Source organism: Myotis myotis, unplaced genomic scaffold (assembly GCF_014108235.1).
Source record: "Myotis myotis isolate mMyoMyo1 unplaced genomic scaffold, mMyoMyo1.p scaffold_m19_p_12, whole genome shotgun sequence".
In the NCBI taxonomy this organism is placed as follows: domain Eukaryota; kingdom Metazoa; phylum Chordata; class Mammalia; order Chiroptera; family Vespertilionidae; genus Myotis; species Myotis myotis.
Window position 1 is genome coordinate 18,126,830 of NW_023416316.1, and position 21,313 is coordinate 18,148,142.

At 44.1% G+C, this 21,313-nt stretch overlaps 2 protein-coding genes across 7 annotated transcripts in view; one reads left to right on the forward strand and one right to left on the reverse strand.

Annotated features, from left to right (window-relative positions):
• ELP1 (elongator acetyltransferase complex subunit 1) overlaps nucleotides 1-17,432 on the forward strand; it is a 59,237-nt gene extending 41,805 nt beyond the window's left edge. For 5 of the 6 annotated variants that reach the window (XM_036330090.1, XM_036330093.1, XM_036330091.1 and 2 more), the window contains 11 exons: nucleotides 664-761; nucleotides 1,887-2,088; nucleotides 4,228-4,289; nucleotides 5,510-5,572; nucleotides 5,952-6,012; nucleotides 7,365-7,478; nucleotides 8,055-8,166; nucleotides 9,754-9,881; nucleotides 10,299-10,450; nucleotides 12,345-12,420; nucleotides 15,885-17,432. In XM_036330090.1, the coding sequence (XP_036185983.1) occupies nucleotides 664-761; nucleotides 1,887-2,088; nucleotides 4,228-4,289; nucleotides 5,510-5,572; nucleotides 5,952-6,012; nucleotides 7,365-7,478; nucleotides 8,055-8,166; nucleotides 9,754-9,881; nucleotides 10,299-10,450; nucleotides 12,345-12,420; nucleotides 15,885-15,952 (1,136 nt within the window). In that variant the 3' untranslated portion in view covers nucleotides 15,953-17,432. Of the gene's footprint in view, nucleotides 1-663; nucleotides 762-1,886; nucleotides 2,089-4,227; nucleotides 4,290-5,509; nucleotides 5,573-5,951; nucleotides 6,013-7,364; nucleotides 7,479-8,054; nucleotides 8,167-9,753; nucleotides 9,882-10,298; nucleotides 10,451-12,344; nucleotides 12,421-15,884 lie in introns of those variants that run through there. The other variant, XR_004971188.1, reaches the window with a different exon arrangement.
• Nucleotides 17,433-19,777: 2,345 nt separating this feature from the next.
• ACTL7A (actin like 7A) lies at nucleotides 19,778-21,100 on the reverse strand. Its single transcript, XM_036330099.1, has one exon. The coding sequence runs from the start codon at nucleotides 21,098-21,100 to the stop codon at nucleotides 19,778-19,780; it is 1,323 nt and encodes a 440-aa protein (XP_036185992.1).
• Nucleotides 21,101-21,313: the final 213 nt, after the last annotated feature.

A 21,313-nucleotide genomic window follows, 5' to 3' on the forward strand; every position in this document is an offset into this window, starting at 1 on the left:
ACCTCCTAAATTCACTTCAGTGTCTCAGAATCAAAATTAGTAGATAATTCGCTGTTCTCATGGTGTTTGCAAACACCTGAAGGAAGCCTGGCTTGTCTAGAGCGAGGTGCCCACTGCAGTGCCCTGGAAGCCAGGCTTACTCATCAGTGATGGGCTGGGCCAAGCACTGTGGCGGGTGCTCTGCTCCCAAACCCCTCCTCCCACCCAGCCCTGGCCTGGGCTGCAGCCTCTGGCTTCAGCAGTTGCGATTCCTTCCTGAGGGCTGGGAGGGAGCTGGAAAGAGTCACTAGGGCGCTTGTTAAGCATTCGGCTGATGGCTTCCGTGGAGAACTGATTCAGTTGGGCTGGGCAGTACTCGGGTGTGTGTATGTTTAATACACATCCCAGGAGATTCTTATTAAGGAGGTTGACCCAGTTGGGCTGGATGGTCATTGATCAGGGGTAGTGTGAAAAAGTTTTGTAAAGTAGAACTCTGACCCCAGGCATTGCTTCTAATACCTCAGAATCTTAAAATTCAGATTCCCGGATTCTCTTCTCCAGATTTTCTGATTGTGCAGGTCTTGGAATCGCCCCTGTTGATTTTGTTGAGAGATCTTTGGTAAAAATGAATCCTTTCTCCTTCCAAGTCTTAAGCTTGTGTGTGTATGAATCTTATTCCTGCAGGACCCGAGCATTTCCCAGAATGCTTAAACTTAATAAAGGATAAGAACCTGTATAATGAAGCTCTGAAGTTATATCCACCAGACTCGCAGCAGCACAAGGTGCGTGGTGTATGAAATGTGGCACTCCTGGTTTTGCTTTGTGCCTTAGTTGGAAAGGGTGAGGGTCCCGAGTCCATAACACTCCTTGGTTTCAAGGTTCATCTTCAGACAAATTAGCCTCACCTTGAACTTCTTATCTGAGACAGTGGTTCTGACCTGTTCCTACTCTGAAGAACTTGCGAAGGCCAGAAACCTAGGCATTGTCCCAGATTCCTTGTGGGGAATACCCACACAGCTTCCACGTGGACCCCTGCTTCCACCGCCCTCTGCAGCCTGGCCTCTCTGCCCCATGACTGATCATCCTGCAAAGTGCAGATCTTTCTCATTGATGAGCTAAATATATACGTCCCATGAAAACGTGATAGCGGTGTGCACAGTTTATAGATGAGGAAACAACTTACCTAAGGACCTGGGGCTGGGGCTGTGAAGCGGCTGACCTAGGCTACGGATCCCATGCTGTTAACCACTGCTCCCTGTGCCATCATCCATCGCCATCATTTCCAGTTCATCTGCAAATTGCTCACATCTTTCTATGATCGGGTTCCTGACCACCTCTTCAGCGCCCACTGCATCTGCCAACCCTCTGCCTTCCCCTTCCTTTAGGCCCACTTGTTCTTCAAAATGTTCAGGTCTCCTCTGCCAGGAAGCCCGTGCTCTCTCTGCTTGTCACACCAGCCTTGTGTATTCCTCTTGTGTATTCCATACATGTTCCTGCCCGGTGGCCATGGTGCCTTCCATGCTCTCAGCCTGGAACACTCCCTCACTCTTCATGTGGCTTATTGTCACTGCGCCCTGGGCCTTTACCGCTGCAAGTCCTTACTCTATTCCTAGAGCAGGAACTTGGTGGTGGTTCTTGTTCCTGTTTGGTTTTTTGCTGGTTTGGTTTTATTTTTGCACTGCAGTATCATTGTCACTGTCCTGAATAGTACCCAGTAATTATTTGTTAAGTGAATAAATGGCACATCATCAGTAAAGTTTTGAATGGAAGAATGATTGAATTCACTGATCAACCGTAGGACTTTCCTAAATTCAAGAGTTTCAAGCATAGCAACTAAGGCAGCATATAATGGAGACTTAAACATCGATTGTCACCTTTCCTCACCAACCCTACATCTCTTGTCACAGGATATCAGCATTGCTTACGGGGAACACCTGACGCAGGAGCACCTCTATGAGCCAGGGGGGCTGGTGTTTGCCCGCTGTGGTGCCCACCAAAAAGCTCTTGATGCCTTTGTGGCTGCTGGCAGCTGGCAGCAGGCTCTCTGTGTGGCGGCCCAGCTTCAGCTGAGCAAAGAGCAGCTGGCTGGCCTCGGCAGAGCTCTGGCAGGTAAACACGCATGTAGGTTCCCCAAAATGAGAACTTCTCCAGAGGTTTTTTGTTTCTTTTTTTGATTGTTTTATTTGGCAATTTTGCAAAGGAATTTAGGGCAGCATACTTTAAGGTAGTCTCATACTCAATAAAAATTAATTTGGAATGCTTTACTAAGTAGAGTAAAGGTTAAACTGCTACAACGGGAATCCTAAGATGCAATGGTGTAATAAAGCAATTTCTCTCTCATCTGACTAGTCCTTCCACTGTGTGGCTCTGCCATCTCTTGGGCAGAAAGCTGTAGCTGGGTTGATCTCATCTCCACTCCATTCCTTGGGGTGCACACTTACCTTTAAGTTGGAAATGACCTACAAGTTACACTGTCACTTCTCCATCTTGTTCACCAACACTAACATTATGTGGCCACACTTAGTGGAGTGTAACTGGATGGCCATGTGCTCTGTATAAAGCTAAAGATGATTTTTGAGGTGAGGCTATTCGGTATAGACAGTAGATTGTTGGAAACCATAATAGCAGTTTTCAGAAATGAGGTAAAAGAAGAGGCCAAATGCATAAGCATTTGCAGTTTAGAAACGAAGGCAGTTTAGGTGTTTCAGGGTCTAAGAACTGATCGGACCAGAGGCGAGGCTATACCAAGTCTGACTTCTTAGAGCGGAGGAAAGGTTAAGGTCTGCCTGTGAGAAGGTGAGGAGAGGGTCTGGTCCTCTGGCCTGTGCTTAAAGAGATTGATTAGTATGTTATCCCCTTACCCTTTCAGGAGTCTTGTACATACTACTTCTTTATTAATTATTATCTCTAAGGGGAAAAACAAGCATTCCTGAAAAACCAAATTATATCCTGTTAAATGTATGTACATATTCTCATTTGAATTATTCTTTTCCTTGGGATTATAAAAATGTGTAAGATTATCACTTTTCTTTTTCTGGCATTTTCTGGTTATTAGATAAACTGCTTTATTATGCCATTGCGTCTTAGGACTCCTGTATGTAGGCTCTTCATTAAGCCCTCTCAATTTCCAAGCTGAACTCTTTTTACAAGTGTGAGAATTTTTTATTTTAGCCCTTTTAGTTATTCATTCTGGCTCCATTGTTACTTCTGCTGTAGAAACTGGTGTTATTGGTAGTTTACTAGTATATCTTCTAGCTCTATGATCTATGATCTGTGATCATTTTTTTTATTCTTTACAACTCTTAGTTTGCATTTGCCTTATGGTGGAAAACACCTAGTCCTCCAGATGTTTAGCAGAAAATGGTGGGGAAGGCAGTGGCCAGAAATATTTGAGAAATATTATATAGTGATATTTGAGAAATGTTATATGGTAGAGTCATTTCATGTGCACATGAACTTGATTAATTTACATGAGCCAGCAAAAGAAAGAAAAGATAGGTGACTCTGTTTTTGTCAGTGACAATGTGGCCTGGAGTTAGCCTGAGATGGAGGCATGAATCTGCCAGCCCCTTAGTCAGCCTCGGGTCCTATGTGCCTCTTGTAGTGTGATTATCTCAACTGGGCTGACTATGATTCTAGGATCTAATAAAAACACCGCATGACCCCAAATATAAGCCAACTAGCTCCACCTAGTGCTCAACCAAGCAAATAGTTTCTCACAATACAAGACAAAATGAATTAGAGCTATTAGGTCAGTTTCCCTTATCCATGCCTTTGTAAGCATTTTTCATGGCTAATTTTGATTATACATGATTTTCACATCTCATGCTAAATTTAGATTGTAAATTCCATTCAAGATAAACTCCATGGTATTCCTGCCTCTTTCCTTCAAAGAAATTCACAAAGTACATAGTTTGATACATAATGAAGACATAGTAATGAAACACTGCAGCAGAAAAATCTGTTGCACTGTGTTTTACCCAAAGCTTTCTAAATTTATTTGATCTGCGAATGATTTTTTGGTACCTCTTTCATTAACGTCTGCAACAGTCTTAGCACTTATGAAATGCTGTTTTAAAGCAGTCAGATCTGAATGTATACTTGTACTCTGTAGAGCTCAATCTCCAATTTGTATGAGACCATTTTTATTTAAATAGTGCTACCCCAAACCATTTCAACTTGGGTTGTGGTGGAACTGTTGTTCTTAGCAAGCCAGCTATGGTCAAATGCTTCTTGTTGCCTTTGCAGGAAAGCTAGTTGAACAGAGTAAGCACAGTGAGGCGGCCACGGTTTTGGAACAGTACGCCCAGGTAAGCTCAGTTCCTCCTTTCTAAAACTGCCCCATTATCCAGCAAGGACTTTCTAGTTGTTCCTTATAGATCATGGAAATTTAAAGAACTGTGGGTAGGCCCTGGCCAGGTAGCCCATCGGTTAGAGCATCGCCCCGATATGCCAAGGTTTCAGGTTTAATCCCCAGTCAGAGCACATGTAAGAATCAACCAGTGAATACATAAATAAGTGGAACAACAAATTGATGGTCTTCTCTCTCCCTCTCCCTCTCCCTCCCTCCCTCCCTCCCTCCCTCCCTCTCCTCTCTCCTCTCTCCCCTCTCCTCTCTCCTCTCTCCTCTCTCTCTAAAACCAATCAGTAAATTTTTTTAATGTGATAAAAAAAGAACAACTGTGGATAATTAGGACGTTCAGAGACACTTTGCCCTAATGTCTTCCATCTTGCTGACTTGACTTGGAAATCTAAATTCAATATATCTCTATATAAGTGCTGGGAGGTAGAACACTAACGAGCTCTACTATAATATGTTCTAGTGGTTGACCTTGGTAGAAAGTACTAAATTTCAAGGGAGTCGTACTTTTTATGTTAATTTGGCAAAACAGAGTGAGAAAGAACCATTCTCAAACAAGGTGATTGACTTTAAATACCTTTTTGGCTTTTACACTCATTCTCTGTACGGGAAATATCTCTTTTACCTCAGCATATTTTTATCTCAATACAACACACACACACACACACACACACAGGTCAAACAAAACACATCCTACTATGTCCCTTTGTGAACCTGTTAGTGTGGCACATGCCAGATGATCCATTGGGGTCTGTCTGGGAAGAAGATTTTTATTTTATCTTTTTAATTAAAAGTAATTTATTTTATGCACCCTGATGAGGGATCAAACCTGCAACCTAGGTATATGTCCTGACCCAGAATTGAATCCGAAACCATTTTAGTGCACAGGACAACGCTCCAACCACCTGAGCCCCTGGCCAGGGCGAAATGGGCTTTTTTAGCAGATCTGTTTGGTGGTTTTAATGCTTAGGGAAACAGGGAGATGATACTTACCTTGTGCTCTTTGCAGAATGCATGCCCTCCTTTGTGTTTCGGATCAGTATGTATTAAGCATGTGCTCTAGGCCAGGCAAGGGATAGAACTGGGACCAGAGGATAGCTGGGAAGGCAGAGGGGCTTCTGACATGCTTGCTCCCTTAACCTGCTGTTTGCCTTGATGTTCCTTTGTCAGGATTATGAAGAAGCTGTGCTCTTGCTGTTAGAAGGAGCCGCCTGGGAAGATGCTCTGAGACTGGTAGGGGAATGTTTACAACCCTCCCCGCGTTAGGTGCTGAGCAGAGCAGAGCAGGAGTGTAGGGGGGACGGTCAGCTGGAGTGCCTTCCCTCTGAGCTCGTGAAGTGAAGTGGTAGTTCAGTTCCCACTCTAAGGACAAGCAATGATTTTTAAACCATTTAAAAATGTATTCTTGATGTTGGGAATAGTTGTTCCTCTAAGTGTGAAATATTGTTGTATTCTACTGAAATGAGTTGCATTTCCAATGGTTGTCTTATAGGAGGCTCGCTCCTCTGAAAAACACCCGGGTCACCTGTGAAGTAATCCACTTCTTTCTGAGTGTCTGAACTCTGGCAACTTGAATGTTTCCTGCCTAAAATTACCGACTTTTTCCTCTTAGGTTTACAAATATAACAGGCTGGATATTATAGAAACCAACGTAAAGCCTTCCATTTTAGAAGGTGAGGGTTCCATTTAAATAGAATTTCTCATTTGGAAGTGGAGGGGTGAGGTGGGAGAGGGTTCCTGGTGTTATTACATCCTTGGCTCGTGTGTTAAATGGAGTCCGTCAGAATTCTTCACTGGTGTAGCACTTAATTCTGACCAGGGCTTTTCACAGGCTAACCATTTAGATGGTAGTACATGAAATACTTGAAGGTTAAAAGTCTGTGATAAGATAGGAATGAGAACCTTTGCATTTGGGAATAGTTGATTAACTTGAAAGGAATAGTATTGTATCAATACACAATTTCCACATTTAATCATTATATTGTGTTTATATTAGGTAATATTAGATAATGTCTTTATTCTTAAGAAAGAGCTGCTGAAATACTAAGAAGGGGTCATATCTGCAACTTATTCTCAAAAGTTTCTACAAAAAAATAATGGTGAGAGAGAGTGTGTAGAAACTAGAAGCCCAAAATATGGCAAAATGTTAAGAAATGGTAAATTGAGGTTATGTGTAGGATTTATGTATGTATATTGAACTATTGCAACTTTTCTGTAGGTTTGAATTTTTTTCGAAATGAAAATAAGAACCTTCGCAAATGAGGTTGCTGGTTCCTAGCGTAGATATGTGTTTCCAGGTTTAGAGTACTCTGGTGGTCACAGCGACCCTCCCAAGCTCAGCTGAAAAGAAGGACATCAGCTTGACTTGTGGAAATCTTTGGGAGTGGGGGGTTGGCTTCCACGCTGCCATTTTTAGGGCAGTCTAGGTGTAAGTAAGGTCTAGTCTTCCCGACATTGACATGTGCTCACGTTCCTACCCTGCCTGCTCCCTTTTCCCATTCTAATTAAAACGAGGAAGGCTCTTCCTGTACCTTCACTTTGGGTACCCGGGTCTGGGTACTGAAAGCATCCTTCCTGGCCCCACAGCATCCATTACAGCTCTTGCTTCAACTTTCTCCACCGTTGAGGATGTAGGAAAACGCTGACAGTTCATCTGCATAGGCCGCACACCTGTGTTTGGGAAGCATGTCAGTGACTTTCCTCCTGTTTGTGTTAACAGCGGCCTGTGCTCTCCTTTTGTTTGCCAGTCCTGTTTGGGTTAGGCATCAAGTCTGTTCAGGTGATTTTGTATGTTTAGTGGTAAGAGTATTCTAGGATGATGTCGATGAGTCCTAAGATCTGGAATCTCAGTTTAGTTCATTCTCCTAAAACGGTGTAGGGTAATACTCATTCGGAAAAAAATCTTCCTTGGAAAACCTAGTAACCTATTTCTTTTTGGTAAATTCCAGCTCTCACCTTTCCCCTCTAGCTTTCTCTCTGTGCTTAAACATCATGCTGACATTATTTTCTATCTTTACACCCCCAGCCCAGAAAAACTATATGGCATTTCTAGACTCTCAGACAACCACTTTCAGTCACCATAAAAAACGTTTACTGGTGGTTCGAGAGCTCAAGGAGCAAGCTCAGCGTGTCTATCTGGGTGAGTGTTACATGGAAACCATCGGTGCTGGGATGGGTGGTGGTGGGTGGGGGTCGACAACATATCACACTTTGTCTTGACTGCTTATTGTACCTCCTGCGGTGTGGGAACTGTGTCGTGGGGAGTCTAAGCCTCTGTGAAAGTCCTTGGGGTATGTGTGTATGTGTGTGAGAGAGAGAAAAAGAGAGAGAGAGAGAGAGAGAGAGAGGGAGGGAGGGAGGAGGGGTTGGGAGCAGCACCGAGCACGAATGGGAAGAACTCTGGCAAACCTCCCCCTCGCCCCACCCAGCCAGAGTGTTTGACCACTGTGTTTTATAAAATGAGTCTCCTCATTTCTAAAAGTTCTTTTGCTGTAATAAAAAGGAAGAAAAGACTAAAGTGGTTTGGTACTGATGTACTGGTATACCAGTATAGTAATAAATGTATTTAATATTATCTCATTTCATTTTGAGATCAACTTTGTAATAATATTCATCCATCCTTAGCTATGCCCTGGTTAACTATAACCCACCTACCCCGCTGAAGGTAAACCCACATTAGCAGAAAGTTTTCATTTCGCATCTCGTTCTTTTCTAGATGATGAGGCGTCCCGCGGTCAACAGTCTGACCTCTTCTCTGAAACTAGCAGTGTCATGAACGGCAGTGACATGAGTGGCAGATATTCCCATAGCAACTCCAGGATATCAGCGTATGTATCATGTTTATCCATCACACCCACCGTACCCTGGGCAATGGAGAAAGTCCAAGTAAATGGGTCAGTTTTCTAGCAGGATGTTGCTGCAGGAGCTGGAGGACATTCAAGGCCACGTGGAAGTTGTGCAAGGCCTGTCCCAGCACATCCAGTAGGTTAGACTCGTGTTCACATGTTTCCGCTGCAGCTTCATGGCCTGTGTGCTTACCCAGTGCCCACACAGACCTCACACTGCGTACTCAGTTCATAAAACATCTGATTTTATTCACTTAATAAATATTATATGACTATAAGGGGTGGGCACTGAAAAAATAAAAATATTATAAAGAAAAAAGATTTTAGGCTTCTTCAATTCAAACAGGATTGGAAGAGGAAATAAATATGTCATCACACTTTTACTCAGTGTAGCAATTTGTTGAAGTGTTACTGAACGCCTATATGCTAGTTGTAGTGAAGGTGGCAGGAAACTTTTAAGGAGATCTGAGTTGTAAGAGCTAGAGCCTTACTGGGGAGACCGAACAATGCAAGATTATATAATTTAACTGAATTGATCTTGAGGATGTGGGGAGTGATCAGAAACTGTAAGAAAGGCGACTAGAACTGGGCTTTTCAGAGTTGGGGTGAGCCCAGCCGGTGTGACTCAGTGGTTAAGCGTCAGCCTATGAGCCAGGAGGCAGGTCATGGTTCCTTTCCTGGTCAGGGCACATGCCTGGTTGCAGGCTCAATACCAGTAGGATGTGAACAGGAGGCAGCTGATCAATTATGCTTTCAGGCTGGCGGGTGACTGAAGCTCCCAACCGCTCCTTTATTTATTTATTTTTTTTATTCTGGGCCAGCTTTAGCTCTGGCTCCAGCTCTTAGGCCTCCGCTGCTGAAAGCAGGTATCTGGTTTGTTTGGGTTCTATAATCGAAACACTGTTTCAACTCCAGGTCTGAGATCCCGGCTGGCTGAAAGCAGGTTTCCGGGGTTTTGTTTAGCTTCTATATTTGTAACAATGTGTGTGACAGGGTACAGAGGACATTCAAGGCCTTTTACTGACCAGCTCTCTCTTCCTCCCCTTTCCTCTCTGAAATCAATAAAAATATTTGGAAAAAAAGTTGGACTGGGAGAGCCCCAGACAAAAGGAATGGCATATTAGTGACCTAAGGCAGGAAAGACTATTGGATTCATATAGATTTCATTATGTTCAAATTCCAATCTAGTATGTCTTTATCTTCTAATTTAAGTTTTATTTTGTTGCCTTTGAATTTGTTTTTTATTATAAAATTCAAGTTCATTGTTGTTCTGTTTATTGTTTAGCTCTTATTATCAGATGTGACCTCATTTTAGTCTGTACTTCAATGAAAGCATCAAGGCCAGATAATACTTTTTAGGGTTTTCCTTATCCCTGCCTGCAAGACTTGCCTCTCCAAGTTTTGGGGCGGGCTTAAATCACATTTAACACCTCATCACCATTTCTCCCAAGTACAGATACCATCTGTAGATGCCTGGTTTCTCAGAAAGTTAGTGGCAACAGGTACATTCATTTTAATATATTCAGCACAAGGAGAGCCCTTTATAAATCTCTCTCTAATTTCTAACAGGCGATCATCTAAGAATCGCCGTAAGGCAGAGCGGAAGAAGCACAGCCTCAAAGAAGGGAACCCCCTGGAGGAGCTGGCCCTTTTGGAGGCTTTGAATGAAGTGGTGCAGGGCGCTGAAAAATTGAAAGGTATCGGCTCAATACTGACTGACGGGTCCTGCCCTCAGACAGATAGTAAATGGACAGCACAGACAGACAGAATTTCTCCAACTAGAGGAAAGACTAGAACCGTCAACAGGAAGTGTCATTTTAGGGCGCATTCCTGAAACAGCCTTGCCAGCCTGTCACCAGAAGCCTCCTTCTATTGGCATCCCAGTACCTGAGCTGGGAGAGCTGAGCCCTGAGGCAAGATGAAGGGCTGTGGGACACTGCTTCCTGCCGGGGCCCTTGGTGTGTATTCCTGTTGTAGAGGATGTGTCGGATTACTCCAGCATTGGGGAAGGGAGAAGAAAGTGTGGGAGATGACAGCTGTAGTGTGATAGTAAATGTTTTTATATGAGCGAGAAACTGGACACAACTGAACGCTCCCTCACGTTTCTGTCCTAGATGAAATACACTGCATTTTAAAGGTGCTCTTTCTCTTCGAGTTTGATGAGCAAGGAAGAGAATTGCAGAAGGCCTTCGAAGATACCCTGAAGCTAATGGAGAAGTCCCTTCCAGAAATTTGGACTCTCAGCCACCAGCACTCAGTTACGCCTGTAAGTTTTCCTCAAAGACAGAAAGTGCATTTTATCATCATTTCACAGGTTATGTCACTCACACAATCTCTTACAAGTCAAAGCAAAAGACTTTCCTGTCCTTAAAACATACTTTGCCAGTTATCTGAGACTTGTGTTGACAAAGTGGTCGCTAAGATTTTCTTTGACTGTCCAGTGACTGTTACACCATGGCTGAGGTTGCGTTCCCTTTTATTTCTCCTCTCTGCATGGAACACTGCCCTGCAGAATATGGGACGGTCAGACAGTTGCCCCTGGCCTTCGATGAGCTTGGAGTAGGGGTGGGAGTGTTCAGACTTAGGGGTGGTATCAGAGTTCTCTAAAGGAAGCCCAGACAACTGCTCTTCCTTTTGTTTGATGTTAAATCTGACTTGTTACTTCTGTGTAGTTATGATGAGCCTTGCTGATTGTGCTGAAGGGTGTTTGTGTCCCATCAAGAATGACAGTAACCGTGGGAAACTGCTGAAAGAGCAAGAGGGAGAGTTTGTGGTTGTTAGGATTTAGAGGTTCGCAAGCTGGGCCCTGCCGAGCTGGTTCCTGACCCTCTGTGAAGAGGGTGCCAGCCAGCTGGGGCTGGTATTTCTGAGGAGACATGATGATGCCAGTTCTCTGTATTGGAACGAACTAACACGAATGAGCAGCTGCTGATGGTGTAAAGAGCTACTGTGGAGTGAAAGGAAGCGGACACAAGGAGCAGATTCCTCCTCCCTCCAGCCCTGCTCTCTCCCTCTGGTGGGGAGCAGCTGACAAGGGAGTTTTCTCAGGCTCCCAGCCCCAGCAGTGTATGGGTGGGTGGGCTTGGGGCTCTGGGAGAGGTTGGTAGAAACACAAGTGTACTGGGCCTCGACTCCTCACAAAGGGATCCCTGTGCACCTTAGGGTATGTTTTGAATGTTAAATAAGAGGAGAGGTGTAAAGGCATCTTACAAACCATACAAATAAAAGCAACTACAAATCATTACCCTCACAAATATTTGGCTTTACTATAATAGGTATTTCCTAGAAGAAATGTGATCACCTTTAAAACTCTAGTGATTTCAAAGCTAGCAGTTTATAATGCTTCTCTTCCCCTCTCCTCCCCTCCCCTATTCAGATCATACTAACTTCTAAGTCACCAAAATGACCAGGAATATTGTGGTTTGGTTTTGGTTGCTAAAGTATGACAATGGCATAAGTGCAGGATACTGTGAGTCACGTAGGAGTGCTTGGAGCACGTCATTGCTACTCAGGGTGCCACTTGGGGGTGCTGCCTGCACTGCACCCTGCAGAACTCGTGGAGGCAAAGCAGGGGGCCTGGCATGCACACCCTCAGGCTTGTGCAGCTCTGGAAGTCCCTCGTTTACCTTGAACACACGCAGAATTTTCACTCTGTCCCATGGTGCGCACCTTCTTATCTTAGTGCAAGAATTCCCACAAATCTCTGAGTACAATTTGATACCCTGTGTATTCTATAGCCTCTTGTACTATTCCCTCTCCCTCGGGGTCTGGCTTGCTCATGTGAAAGGATCAGGCGCATATGTTGTAGGTTTTCTTTCCTTTCTCTTTAGCAAGAGAAAACAACCAAACTTAATACAGACATATGTATGGGAACCCTGCACACATGAGAGAGTCAGACTCCACATGCAGGAGAGGTACCTAGATTTTCTTTTCTTTAACCCCCATCATTACCTTGTTCTTCTGGTAGAAAGGAGATTTAGAGGTCTGAGTTGAAAATGGAGAAACGGGGATTAAATTCTCATAGGAAAAGAGAATTACTGTGTTTGCTACCACCCAATGAAAATGACGGGCTATTTCCTGCTGGCAGAGGTCTGGCCTTGGTACCACAGTTGTCAGAAGTATAAGGTCATCTTTGCTGATACAGTCTACTTTCTGCTTAGGTTCTGGGTCCCAATTCTACTTCCAACAGTATCATGGCTTCTTATCAACAACAGAAGACTTCAGCTCCTGTTCTTGGTTAGTATTTTTCCCTCTGAATTACCACAGTACTAAGCAGGAGTATCTTTCTGTATGTGTGTTGAGAATTCAGCAGTTTAAAGTGAGAATCTAAGACTGCATCTTTAGTAAAATAAGTTTAATGCATCTAATGGTGGGAAGCTGGAGGGTGGGGAATCCAACATGACTTTAAACGTATAGTGTGTTTTTTTCAGTTGTTCTATTGTACACTTAATACAGTGGCATATTGTCTGCATGAGCACACCACAGTTGAAATTTGAGTCTAAACGGTTGAATTTACACATACAGTTTAAAGATTCTTCTGAATCATAATTTTTGGCGATTGGAGTTTCACAGTTGCAACTTTGGGATGTTTTCATAATCCTTAAGAGCTGGACCTTCTTGATCATCTTTAGGGTTGACAGTGTAATTTGAAAGCAAATCCGAAGACCATTAACTAGAGGCCCAGTGCACGAATTCATGCACCAGTGGGGTCCCTCGGCCTGGCCTGTGGGATCTGGCCGAAAGCAGCTTTCAGACATGCCTTGAGGGGTCCCGGATTGCAAGATGGTGCAGGCCATGCCGAGGGACCCATCGGTGCACAATCAAGGCCGGGGAGGGATGCAGGAGGTTGGCCAGCCAGAGAGGGACTGCAGACGGGATCCAGGACGTGTCCAGCCTATCTCGCTCAGTCCCGATCAGCCAGACCCCTGAAGCAAGCTAACCTACCAGTCAGAGCGTCTGCCCCCTGGTGGTCAGTGCACATCATAGCGAGTGGTTAAGCGGCCTTAGCATATCATTAGCATATTGTGCTTCAATTGGTTGAATGGACAACCAGACGACTGGACACTTAGCATATTAGGCTTTTATTATATAGGACTAGAGGCCCAGGGCACGAAATTCGTGCACTCGGGTCCCTAAGCCCGGCCTGCACCCTCTTGCAGTCTGGGAGCCCTCGGGGGATGTCCGACTGATGGCCACTCCCCACAAGGAGCAGGCCTAAGCCATCAGTCGGGCATCCTTAACACTGTCACAGAGGAGGGAGAGGCTCCTGCCACTGCTGCTGTGCTCACCAGCAGTGAGCCCAACTCAGGGCTTCTGGCTGAGCAGTGCTCTCCCTGTAGGAGCACACTGACCACCAAGGGTCAGCTCCTGCATCTGCCCCTGGTGGTCAGTGTGCGTCATAGCGACCGGTCATTCCGCCATTCAGTCGATTTGCATATTACCCTTTTATTATATAGGATGTTTTGTTTGATGTGGGGGAGGTGATTCTCAGTTAGATTACATATCCATCAAAGTTAAAAGTCCTAAAGGCTTTCTTTTGAAAGTTGAATGGAAACTTTTGACATATCGATTTGGTACCTGAATATTTGCCTTTCAGGTGGATTAATCAAGGATACCAGTCTCTTAGCTTTGAAAGGTTAGAGATACGTTTAGAATGGCAGTTTTTATTATATTTTCTAGCATGTGACAGGCAGCAGTCCGAAAATTTTTCAATTAAATGCCGAACTATAATAGCATTTTGATGACATTTGAAGTAGCCTGTGAGGGTTCAAATTAAGTTTAACTTTAATGGCGTATGTTGCTACCGTTCATCCCAGCTAATAAGCACGTGTATATGGATAGTACCACTGCATTCCTGGCAAGCTGCTTTTGGTATTGATCCCAAAGCATACTTATTTCTGAGCTACAAATTCATCTTAGACCTGAGGCAGTTTAGTAATTACTTAGTTTATACTGTGACTAATCCAGTTGTAATTTCTGTCACATTTTCCTTCTTGCCGTCCTGATGCTGACCTGCAGGTCACGTCAGTCACCCCTTTCCCTGGAGTAGTCTAGGTGGTGCTCCTTGCAGAGCACTTCCCTTTCCAGCTGAGCAGTTTGAGGCTCCTCATTATATGAGTATTGTCTATGTCCTTGTGGCTACAAGATTATGTAGGAAAAGAGAAGATGAACTACTCACAAAAGTAGTTCCACTCAAATATTTGTCAACGAGTCCTCTCCAGTACATTCATACATCCCAGTGGGACCAGTGGGGCATTTTCTCTAATTGTTTCATGTTTGCAACACAGTGTAACATCATGCAGATCGATTGCAAGTGTTGCAAAAGTTCACGATTTTATAAAATGGATTCAAGTGTTATTGGAGGAGTGCTTAAGTCATAATTTAGTTGAACTTGTTAAAATTGATAACAAAATAAGTGCTTCAAATGAGAGTGATTTGACTTTCAAATAATTTAGAGAAGTCCTTGGAAAAACTGATAAAGCCTTCAGTGTATTTTTGTAAAAGTTTCTGTGAAATTCAAACGTGAAAGTCATCATATCCTGCTGTCATACACTTTGTCAGTGTAATTATTTTCCTCCAGATTCAGTACTTGGTATTTATTCTCAGTTAAGTCTAGGAATCAAATATTATTGTAATGCCTAAGTTTTTAATAAGATAGAATATATTTTCATAACTTTTTTCTTCTTTAAAAAAATAGGTAAAATCTAGTTCAAAGTTTATTAATCACTATTTAACATGAAATTATGGGCCTTGTTGACAATGAACTTATTTAAGTAGCCTTTTCCAATACCTATTCTTAAATGAGTAAAACCTTTTATGGTCTTTGTATCTATATAGTTTTTGTTTGGGGGAGTAGAGAGCAGTAATTCTGTGTGAAATTATAAAAGTGATATGATTAGTAGAGCAAGTCTGGGTTGTACAGAAAAATATATTAAAGAAAATTAAAATTTGATGATTTCTAGTCATGTGTATACATACATATATTTTGTATAATATGAAACCATGTTTTTAAAAACTTTCTTGAGCATTTTTCTCACATTGTTAAACATTTTTGAAAATAAGTTTTAATGTCTGAATGGCTTATATGTGCAGATGTACTGTTGGAAGTTTATCACGAATCCTATATCTCTGCTTCCTGTATATGATACTTACTTAATAGATTCCACAAATCTAACTGGAAAAGGGTCTGGGAGTTTCATCTAACAGTGACAATGCTCCCTCACCTACCCCCCCCCCCCCCACGTACACACTTTTTTTAAGTAGGGACATTTTTATCAGTCAGTGTGCTTGTAGAATTTTTTTTATCATAAAGTATTTTCTGTGCAGTATCTTTACTCATTGAATACATGCCCCATGTTTCTTGACTCTTACAGTTGAGGTAAATTTTACGTAGAGTAAAATGTACAGATTTTAGGTGGACGTAGTTTGATGGCCTTGTGACCACCACCCATTTGAAATATACGACCTTCTTTCACTTGGAATCACTTGGTGAGCATTTACCTGCTACTCCCCCATGTGCATGGAGTTGTAATGAAATCCCCCCACTGCATTTGCTCTGATCGAGGTTGGAAGATTACAGAAACATGAACTCGCTTCTGATGGTCGTCTTGTAGTGGCCCAGTTTTAGATTAGAGTTACTGCCTCAGCTCCCACCACCAAGAAAGAATGTGCCCTGTCACCGTCTCTCTCTTTTGTATTAGATGCTGAGTTTTTGATACCACCGATGATCAACAAAAGAACCCAGTGGAAACTGAGCCTGTTGGAGTGACAGCTCCTCGTTGGGAGGGCTCGGCAGAGAAGACGTTTTCTTTCCACCTTCAGTCCTCCAGGCCTGGCTGCCGAGAACCGGGAAAGGGAAGACTATGATCTACCTTCGCATTGCCGAGAGCTGCTCCATGCAGCAGACCTCTGCACACACCACGCAATTCTATTTTCTTTTATTTTGCATAGAGTTTTAATTCACTAAACTTTAATCTTTAGTCAATATAGCATCATTTTGTCAGGTTTAGTGTTCTTTTATTTAGTGTTTTTTGAGAGCATATTTCTGGTATTTATGATAAACAGGAGCTGGGGTTTCATGCCCAGTTGCAGGTCTAAGTCATATTGGGACCTTAGACAAGTCACATAATTAATTTGTGCCTCAGTTCATTGAGAATAATGTTTCATGGTTTCTACCTCAAACATGTGAAGAAATGTTTTTAAATTGCTTTATGTTCCTGGAAGAGAGCATTGTATATCAACAACATGGCTGTTAGTGCTACCAACAGTTAGTCACATTTCGTCACTTCAATGGCTTTTTCACCTTGAACTAAAGCAGAATGAAAAGCTAGCTGTATCCTTTGAAATACAAAGCTTTTCCCTGCTAACAGCTGTTATTTTGCAGTATCTTACCTGATTATGTGCTCCCAGTTATAACTGGGATAAGCCTTCCATCACTACAGTGTCCACAAGGACTGTTTTCACTGCCTGTGAGTTTTCTGCTAGAGACTTAGCAGAACAGAGTAGAATTTCTGAAACACATCATGCAGTTTGTTATGGTGAGCTGTGTTCATCAGATGGCATGCACGGTTGTGAGTTACTCCTTTTTCTCCAAATACTGCATCTTTTAACAAAATGTTTTTGTCAGTGTCTAGACCATTTCATTTCTTTTTTCTGTATGGTACCTAACTGACCTCTGTCTTTTAGTTATTTTCTTTGAAAGAACTGAGAATATTTTCTCTTTTTGGTCAGTCTAGAAAAAGCTCATGTCATGTTGATGCTAGTTTTGGGGCTCTTAGGTAAGATTAAAAATTTCTTCCATGCCTTTAGTGCCAGACCCAGATCTTCATCACTATACATAAACTAACTGGAAATGCTGCTTTTGATTCTGAGTATAGGTATATCCAGAATTATAATTTCAGACTTTTCTTAATATAGCAAAATGTAGAATCTAGGTGTGTTCCTGTGTAATTCAACTTTTCTGTGTGTCTGAATATTTTCACAAAATAAAACAAAAAAGAAGAGATAAAGATATGTATATCCTGCTTAGGAGAAATTGGCTTTTTGGTGCATACCCATATGGATTTGCTGTAATTAAGTTCTCAACACTGAAAGGCTAAAAGTGCTTTGTGTCTCCCCTTTGGCATGGATAAATGAGCATGATAACTGCTATGACATTTCAATAAGTTTCAGTGCTCTTGATATGGGTAATAGTATAAAGGGACTTGCTGATGGATTGGAAATACAAGTAAATGTGTTTTGATAATGGTGATTTTGTGGATGGTCAGTTTTCTTAAAATAATGTAATGAAGCAACAAGAAAGAATTTGTGTGAATTCTTTCAATTCAGGTTACTATCAATTACTATCTCTCTCATCGGAGCAAGATGGAATTTTGTTCACTTTGAGAAGTAGCAGGCGGGAGCAGACCTTCCAAATTCAAGGTAAAGTTGAGGAATGCAGTATGGGACCAGGAGGAACTCCTGGGAGTGGTGAATGCCTCCTTCTGGGGAAAGATTCCGTGAAGTTTTAAAAAGAGTATATAGCTCTTCCCCCCCAATTTGGACTGTGTCCCAAAGCAAGTTCATGCCACAACCTGGGTTTGTGCTCTGACTAGAAATTGAACCCACAACTTTTTTTATGTGGTTTACAGAATGACACCCCAACCAACTGAGCCACCTGGCCTGGCCAGCCTTGGCACTTTTGACACTTTGGGGCATATCATTCTTTGTAGGGAGCTGTCCTGCACATTATAAGTTATTTAAACAAATCCCTGGCCTCTACTCTCTAGACGCCAGTATTTCATACTCCCCACTCCTGTTATGACAACCGAAAACATCTCAGACATTGCCAATGTCCCATGGGGGTCAAAATTGCCCCCCGTTTGAGAACCACTAGTCTAAGATGATTTCCAAATACTTAGTAAAAGTATTCACCTCTTTCTTTTTTTAAAAAAAATGTACTTTTATTGATTTCAGAAAGGAAGGAAGAGGGAGAGGAGATAGAAACATCAATGATGAGAGAGAATCATTGATCAGCTGCCTCCTGCAAGCCCCCCACTGGGATCTAGCCCTCAGCCCGGGCATGTGCCCTTGACCGGAATCGAACCTGGGACCTTTCAGTTCGCAAGCCGACGCTCTATCCGGTTAGGGCAAGTACTCACCTCTTTATGAGGAGGATTCTTTTTTTCTACAAGGCTGATTGTGTAAGGATTCATAAAAGTGCTTTGGAAAAGACTCTGCAGTTGTTTAGCCTTACATTTTTTCATTTTAAAATACAGCATAATGTTTAGGCCTAGGGAGGCCTGGAGAGTCCCATCCTCCAGAGCTACCTCCCCTGCCTCCCCTTCATCAAGACCCTCAGTCTCTGGGGATCTTGACTTTTGTTCCTCGACCCTTACAGGATTTGAAGATAGTGTATTTCTATATGATTGCTTTCCTCTGTGATCCTATTTTATTTTATGCATTTAAAAATATTACTTAGAGAAGGGTACATAGGCGTTATCGCCCTGCCAAAGAGGTCCAAAGGTTGGTTAAGAATTAACCAAACTTCAACCCGCCCATCAGTGAACGTTCATGCAGTGTTGACACGTGAGTGGTTTGGGCAGAAACTGACATGAGCAGGACATAGCTCTTTCTCATGTCAGTGTGCCCAACTCCTAGCTGATTCCCAGTACTGCAGGGTAAGGCTGTCATCCTTGCTGAACTGTAGGCACTCTAGGTGCCCCTCAGGGGCTACCTGCTGCTCTTACTCCAGCTTGCTGGTGCCAGCCAGCAGTGCTTCCTCACCAGGCCGGGACCCAGGGTCTGCCCTGCGGGTCTTTCAGGGGTACCTAGGCTTGGAAGGTGGTTCTGGAGAGCTTCTCCCTGGGGGTGGTAGAGATACCATAGCTCTGCTGTGAGTGCTTGAATGTGTGCCTTTGTGGGATGGGGGTGTGGGGACGGTGGGGGTTACAGGACACTCAAGACCATAGTAAGACTTTGGGGCTTTTGTGTAAGAGAGAAAAGTTTATAAGATAATGCTAGCAACTCTTGTGATCCCCTCCTGGAGGCCGGACACTGGTGTTTAGATGCTTTGTGGGAGGCTGAACCTTGACAGCATCCTTCCTATTAGTGTTCATCAGAAGGGATCTTTGTGAACTTAAATGCATATATGCATAGCCCACGGACACAGTAGTGCAATGAAGGCCTGAGATGGGGCAGGGACTGGGTGGAGGGAGGCAAAAGAGGAAATGGGGGACATCTGTAATGCTGTCAATAAAAACGGGGGATCTTATATGTCACAACAGCATATAATCTACCATCATACTTCCCCTTCCAAGCAGATCTTAACAATACAGTAGTTCCTAAAGTGGGAAATACACAAAATAAGAGACAGCACCATTTTAGAGCTAGTCCCTCCACCCCCCACCTCCCTCTTTGTGTTGGCAAATGTATATTTTAAGACAGAGCTGCATGTATGGAGTTCTCCTTAAGTCAGGAAATCGAGAGACACACTGTGGAGGGGAATGGAGTGTTTAATGCTGTCGGAGTGAACGTGCTGGGCCTATGTGTGGGGTGGGTGCTCACCCAGCAAAGCCGATACCTGGCAGCCAGAGCGACCATGCTTCATCCGCGTTCAGAAGCACCTTCTGTAGATGAAGAAAGGCCCATGTTCCTCATACTCGAAGCGGTGGACCCACAGTGGCTGGAAGCCATGGAGCGACGCCAGGATGGAGCCACCCGTCCACACTGCAGTCTCTCTCTCGGGCAACACGTTTACCTGGGGGGTGTCATTGGGACACAAGCTGCTCAGCTCCCTCTGCAGACGGTTAGGGAAACCCCTGAGCATAGTGCTCCCCCCGCAGAGCAGGATATTCCCCATGAGGTCCCGTTTGAGGGCGATGTCGCACTTGTTCAGGCAGGACACCGTCTGGGTGTGGAGGCCCAGCTGCATGGACCTGATCAGGGAAGGCTTGAAGAACATCTCGGAGCAGAGGAACCTTTCCTGGCCCAGGTATATCTGCTGCCCATCCGGCAGGGTGTACGGGATCATATGCTTCGCCTCTGGGACTCTCTTCTCTTCGATGGGGTCCAGGGCCACAAAGCAGCATTTCTTCTTGATGTCCTCCACGATGCCCTTCTGGGCCTCGGTGAAGTGTTTTCCCGAACTGTTCATCAGGCCCATCAAGTAGTTTGTCAGATCAGAGCCCGAATAGTCCAGCCGCCCCGTGATGCTGGGCAGAGGATAACCTTCGTAGATGGGGACCACGTAGGACACGCCATGGCCCACCTCCACGACCAGGCCGGAGGTCCTTCCATAGGAGTACATGGACAGGCGGGACTGGTAGGCGATGTGCATCGCAGGAGTGCTGAAGGTCTCAAACAGCATCTCGGCATACTTCTCTCGGTTGGTGTGTGGGCTCAGCGGTGGGTCTGAAACCAGGACCGCGTGCTCCTCTGGGGCGATCTTCATCTCTTTCTGGAAGATGTATTCCCAGATGCCCTGCACCGAGTCCCAGTCCACGATAACGCCGTGCCGCAGGGGATTCACCAGCTTGAGACGAACCTCCGGGTTGATGAGCTCCTGCCCCACGAAGGTCTCCTTGCGTTTGTCCCCAGTCTTGGTGGTCTCCATGTAGGGCTTGCCCACTGTCGAGGAGATCTTGTGGGTGGGCCTTTGCAGCCCGGCGAAGCCGCACTTACAGTAGCCAGTGCCGAGGTCCACAACCACCGCTTTGGTCACCTTTACCTGGGGCTTCTCCCTGGCTTCTGCTGATTTCGTAGGCTCGCCTGGCTCCAAGCGGTTCCGGTGGACCCACACCGCACGCTTCGCTGGACCACATTTTAGGGAGGCCGTCTGGAGGGCCTCTGTGTTCAGGGAGGCCTGTTCGCCCTTCCCCTTGCCAGGCCCATCCCCTATGATCCCTGCCTGCGGAGCCCACAGGCGAGCAAGAGCCATCTCGCTCTCAGAAAGTTCCTTGATCCCACAGGCTTCAAGGTCAGAAAGGCTGAAATCAGAGGGCAACTTGAGAATGTCCCCAATGATGACATCACCGATTATGACATAACTAGTGACCTGGGGCTTTCTAGATACTGGAAAACTTTATCCCAAAGCAGGGTTGATTTGGGTAGTGTTTTATGGAGATTTACCCTTTTCTCGATTTTGTACTAC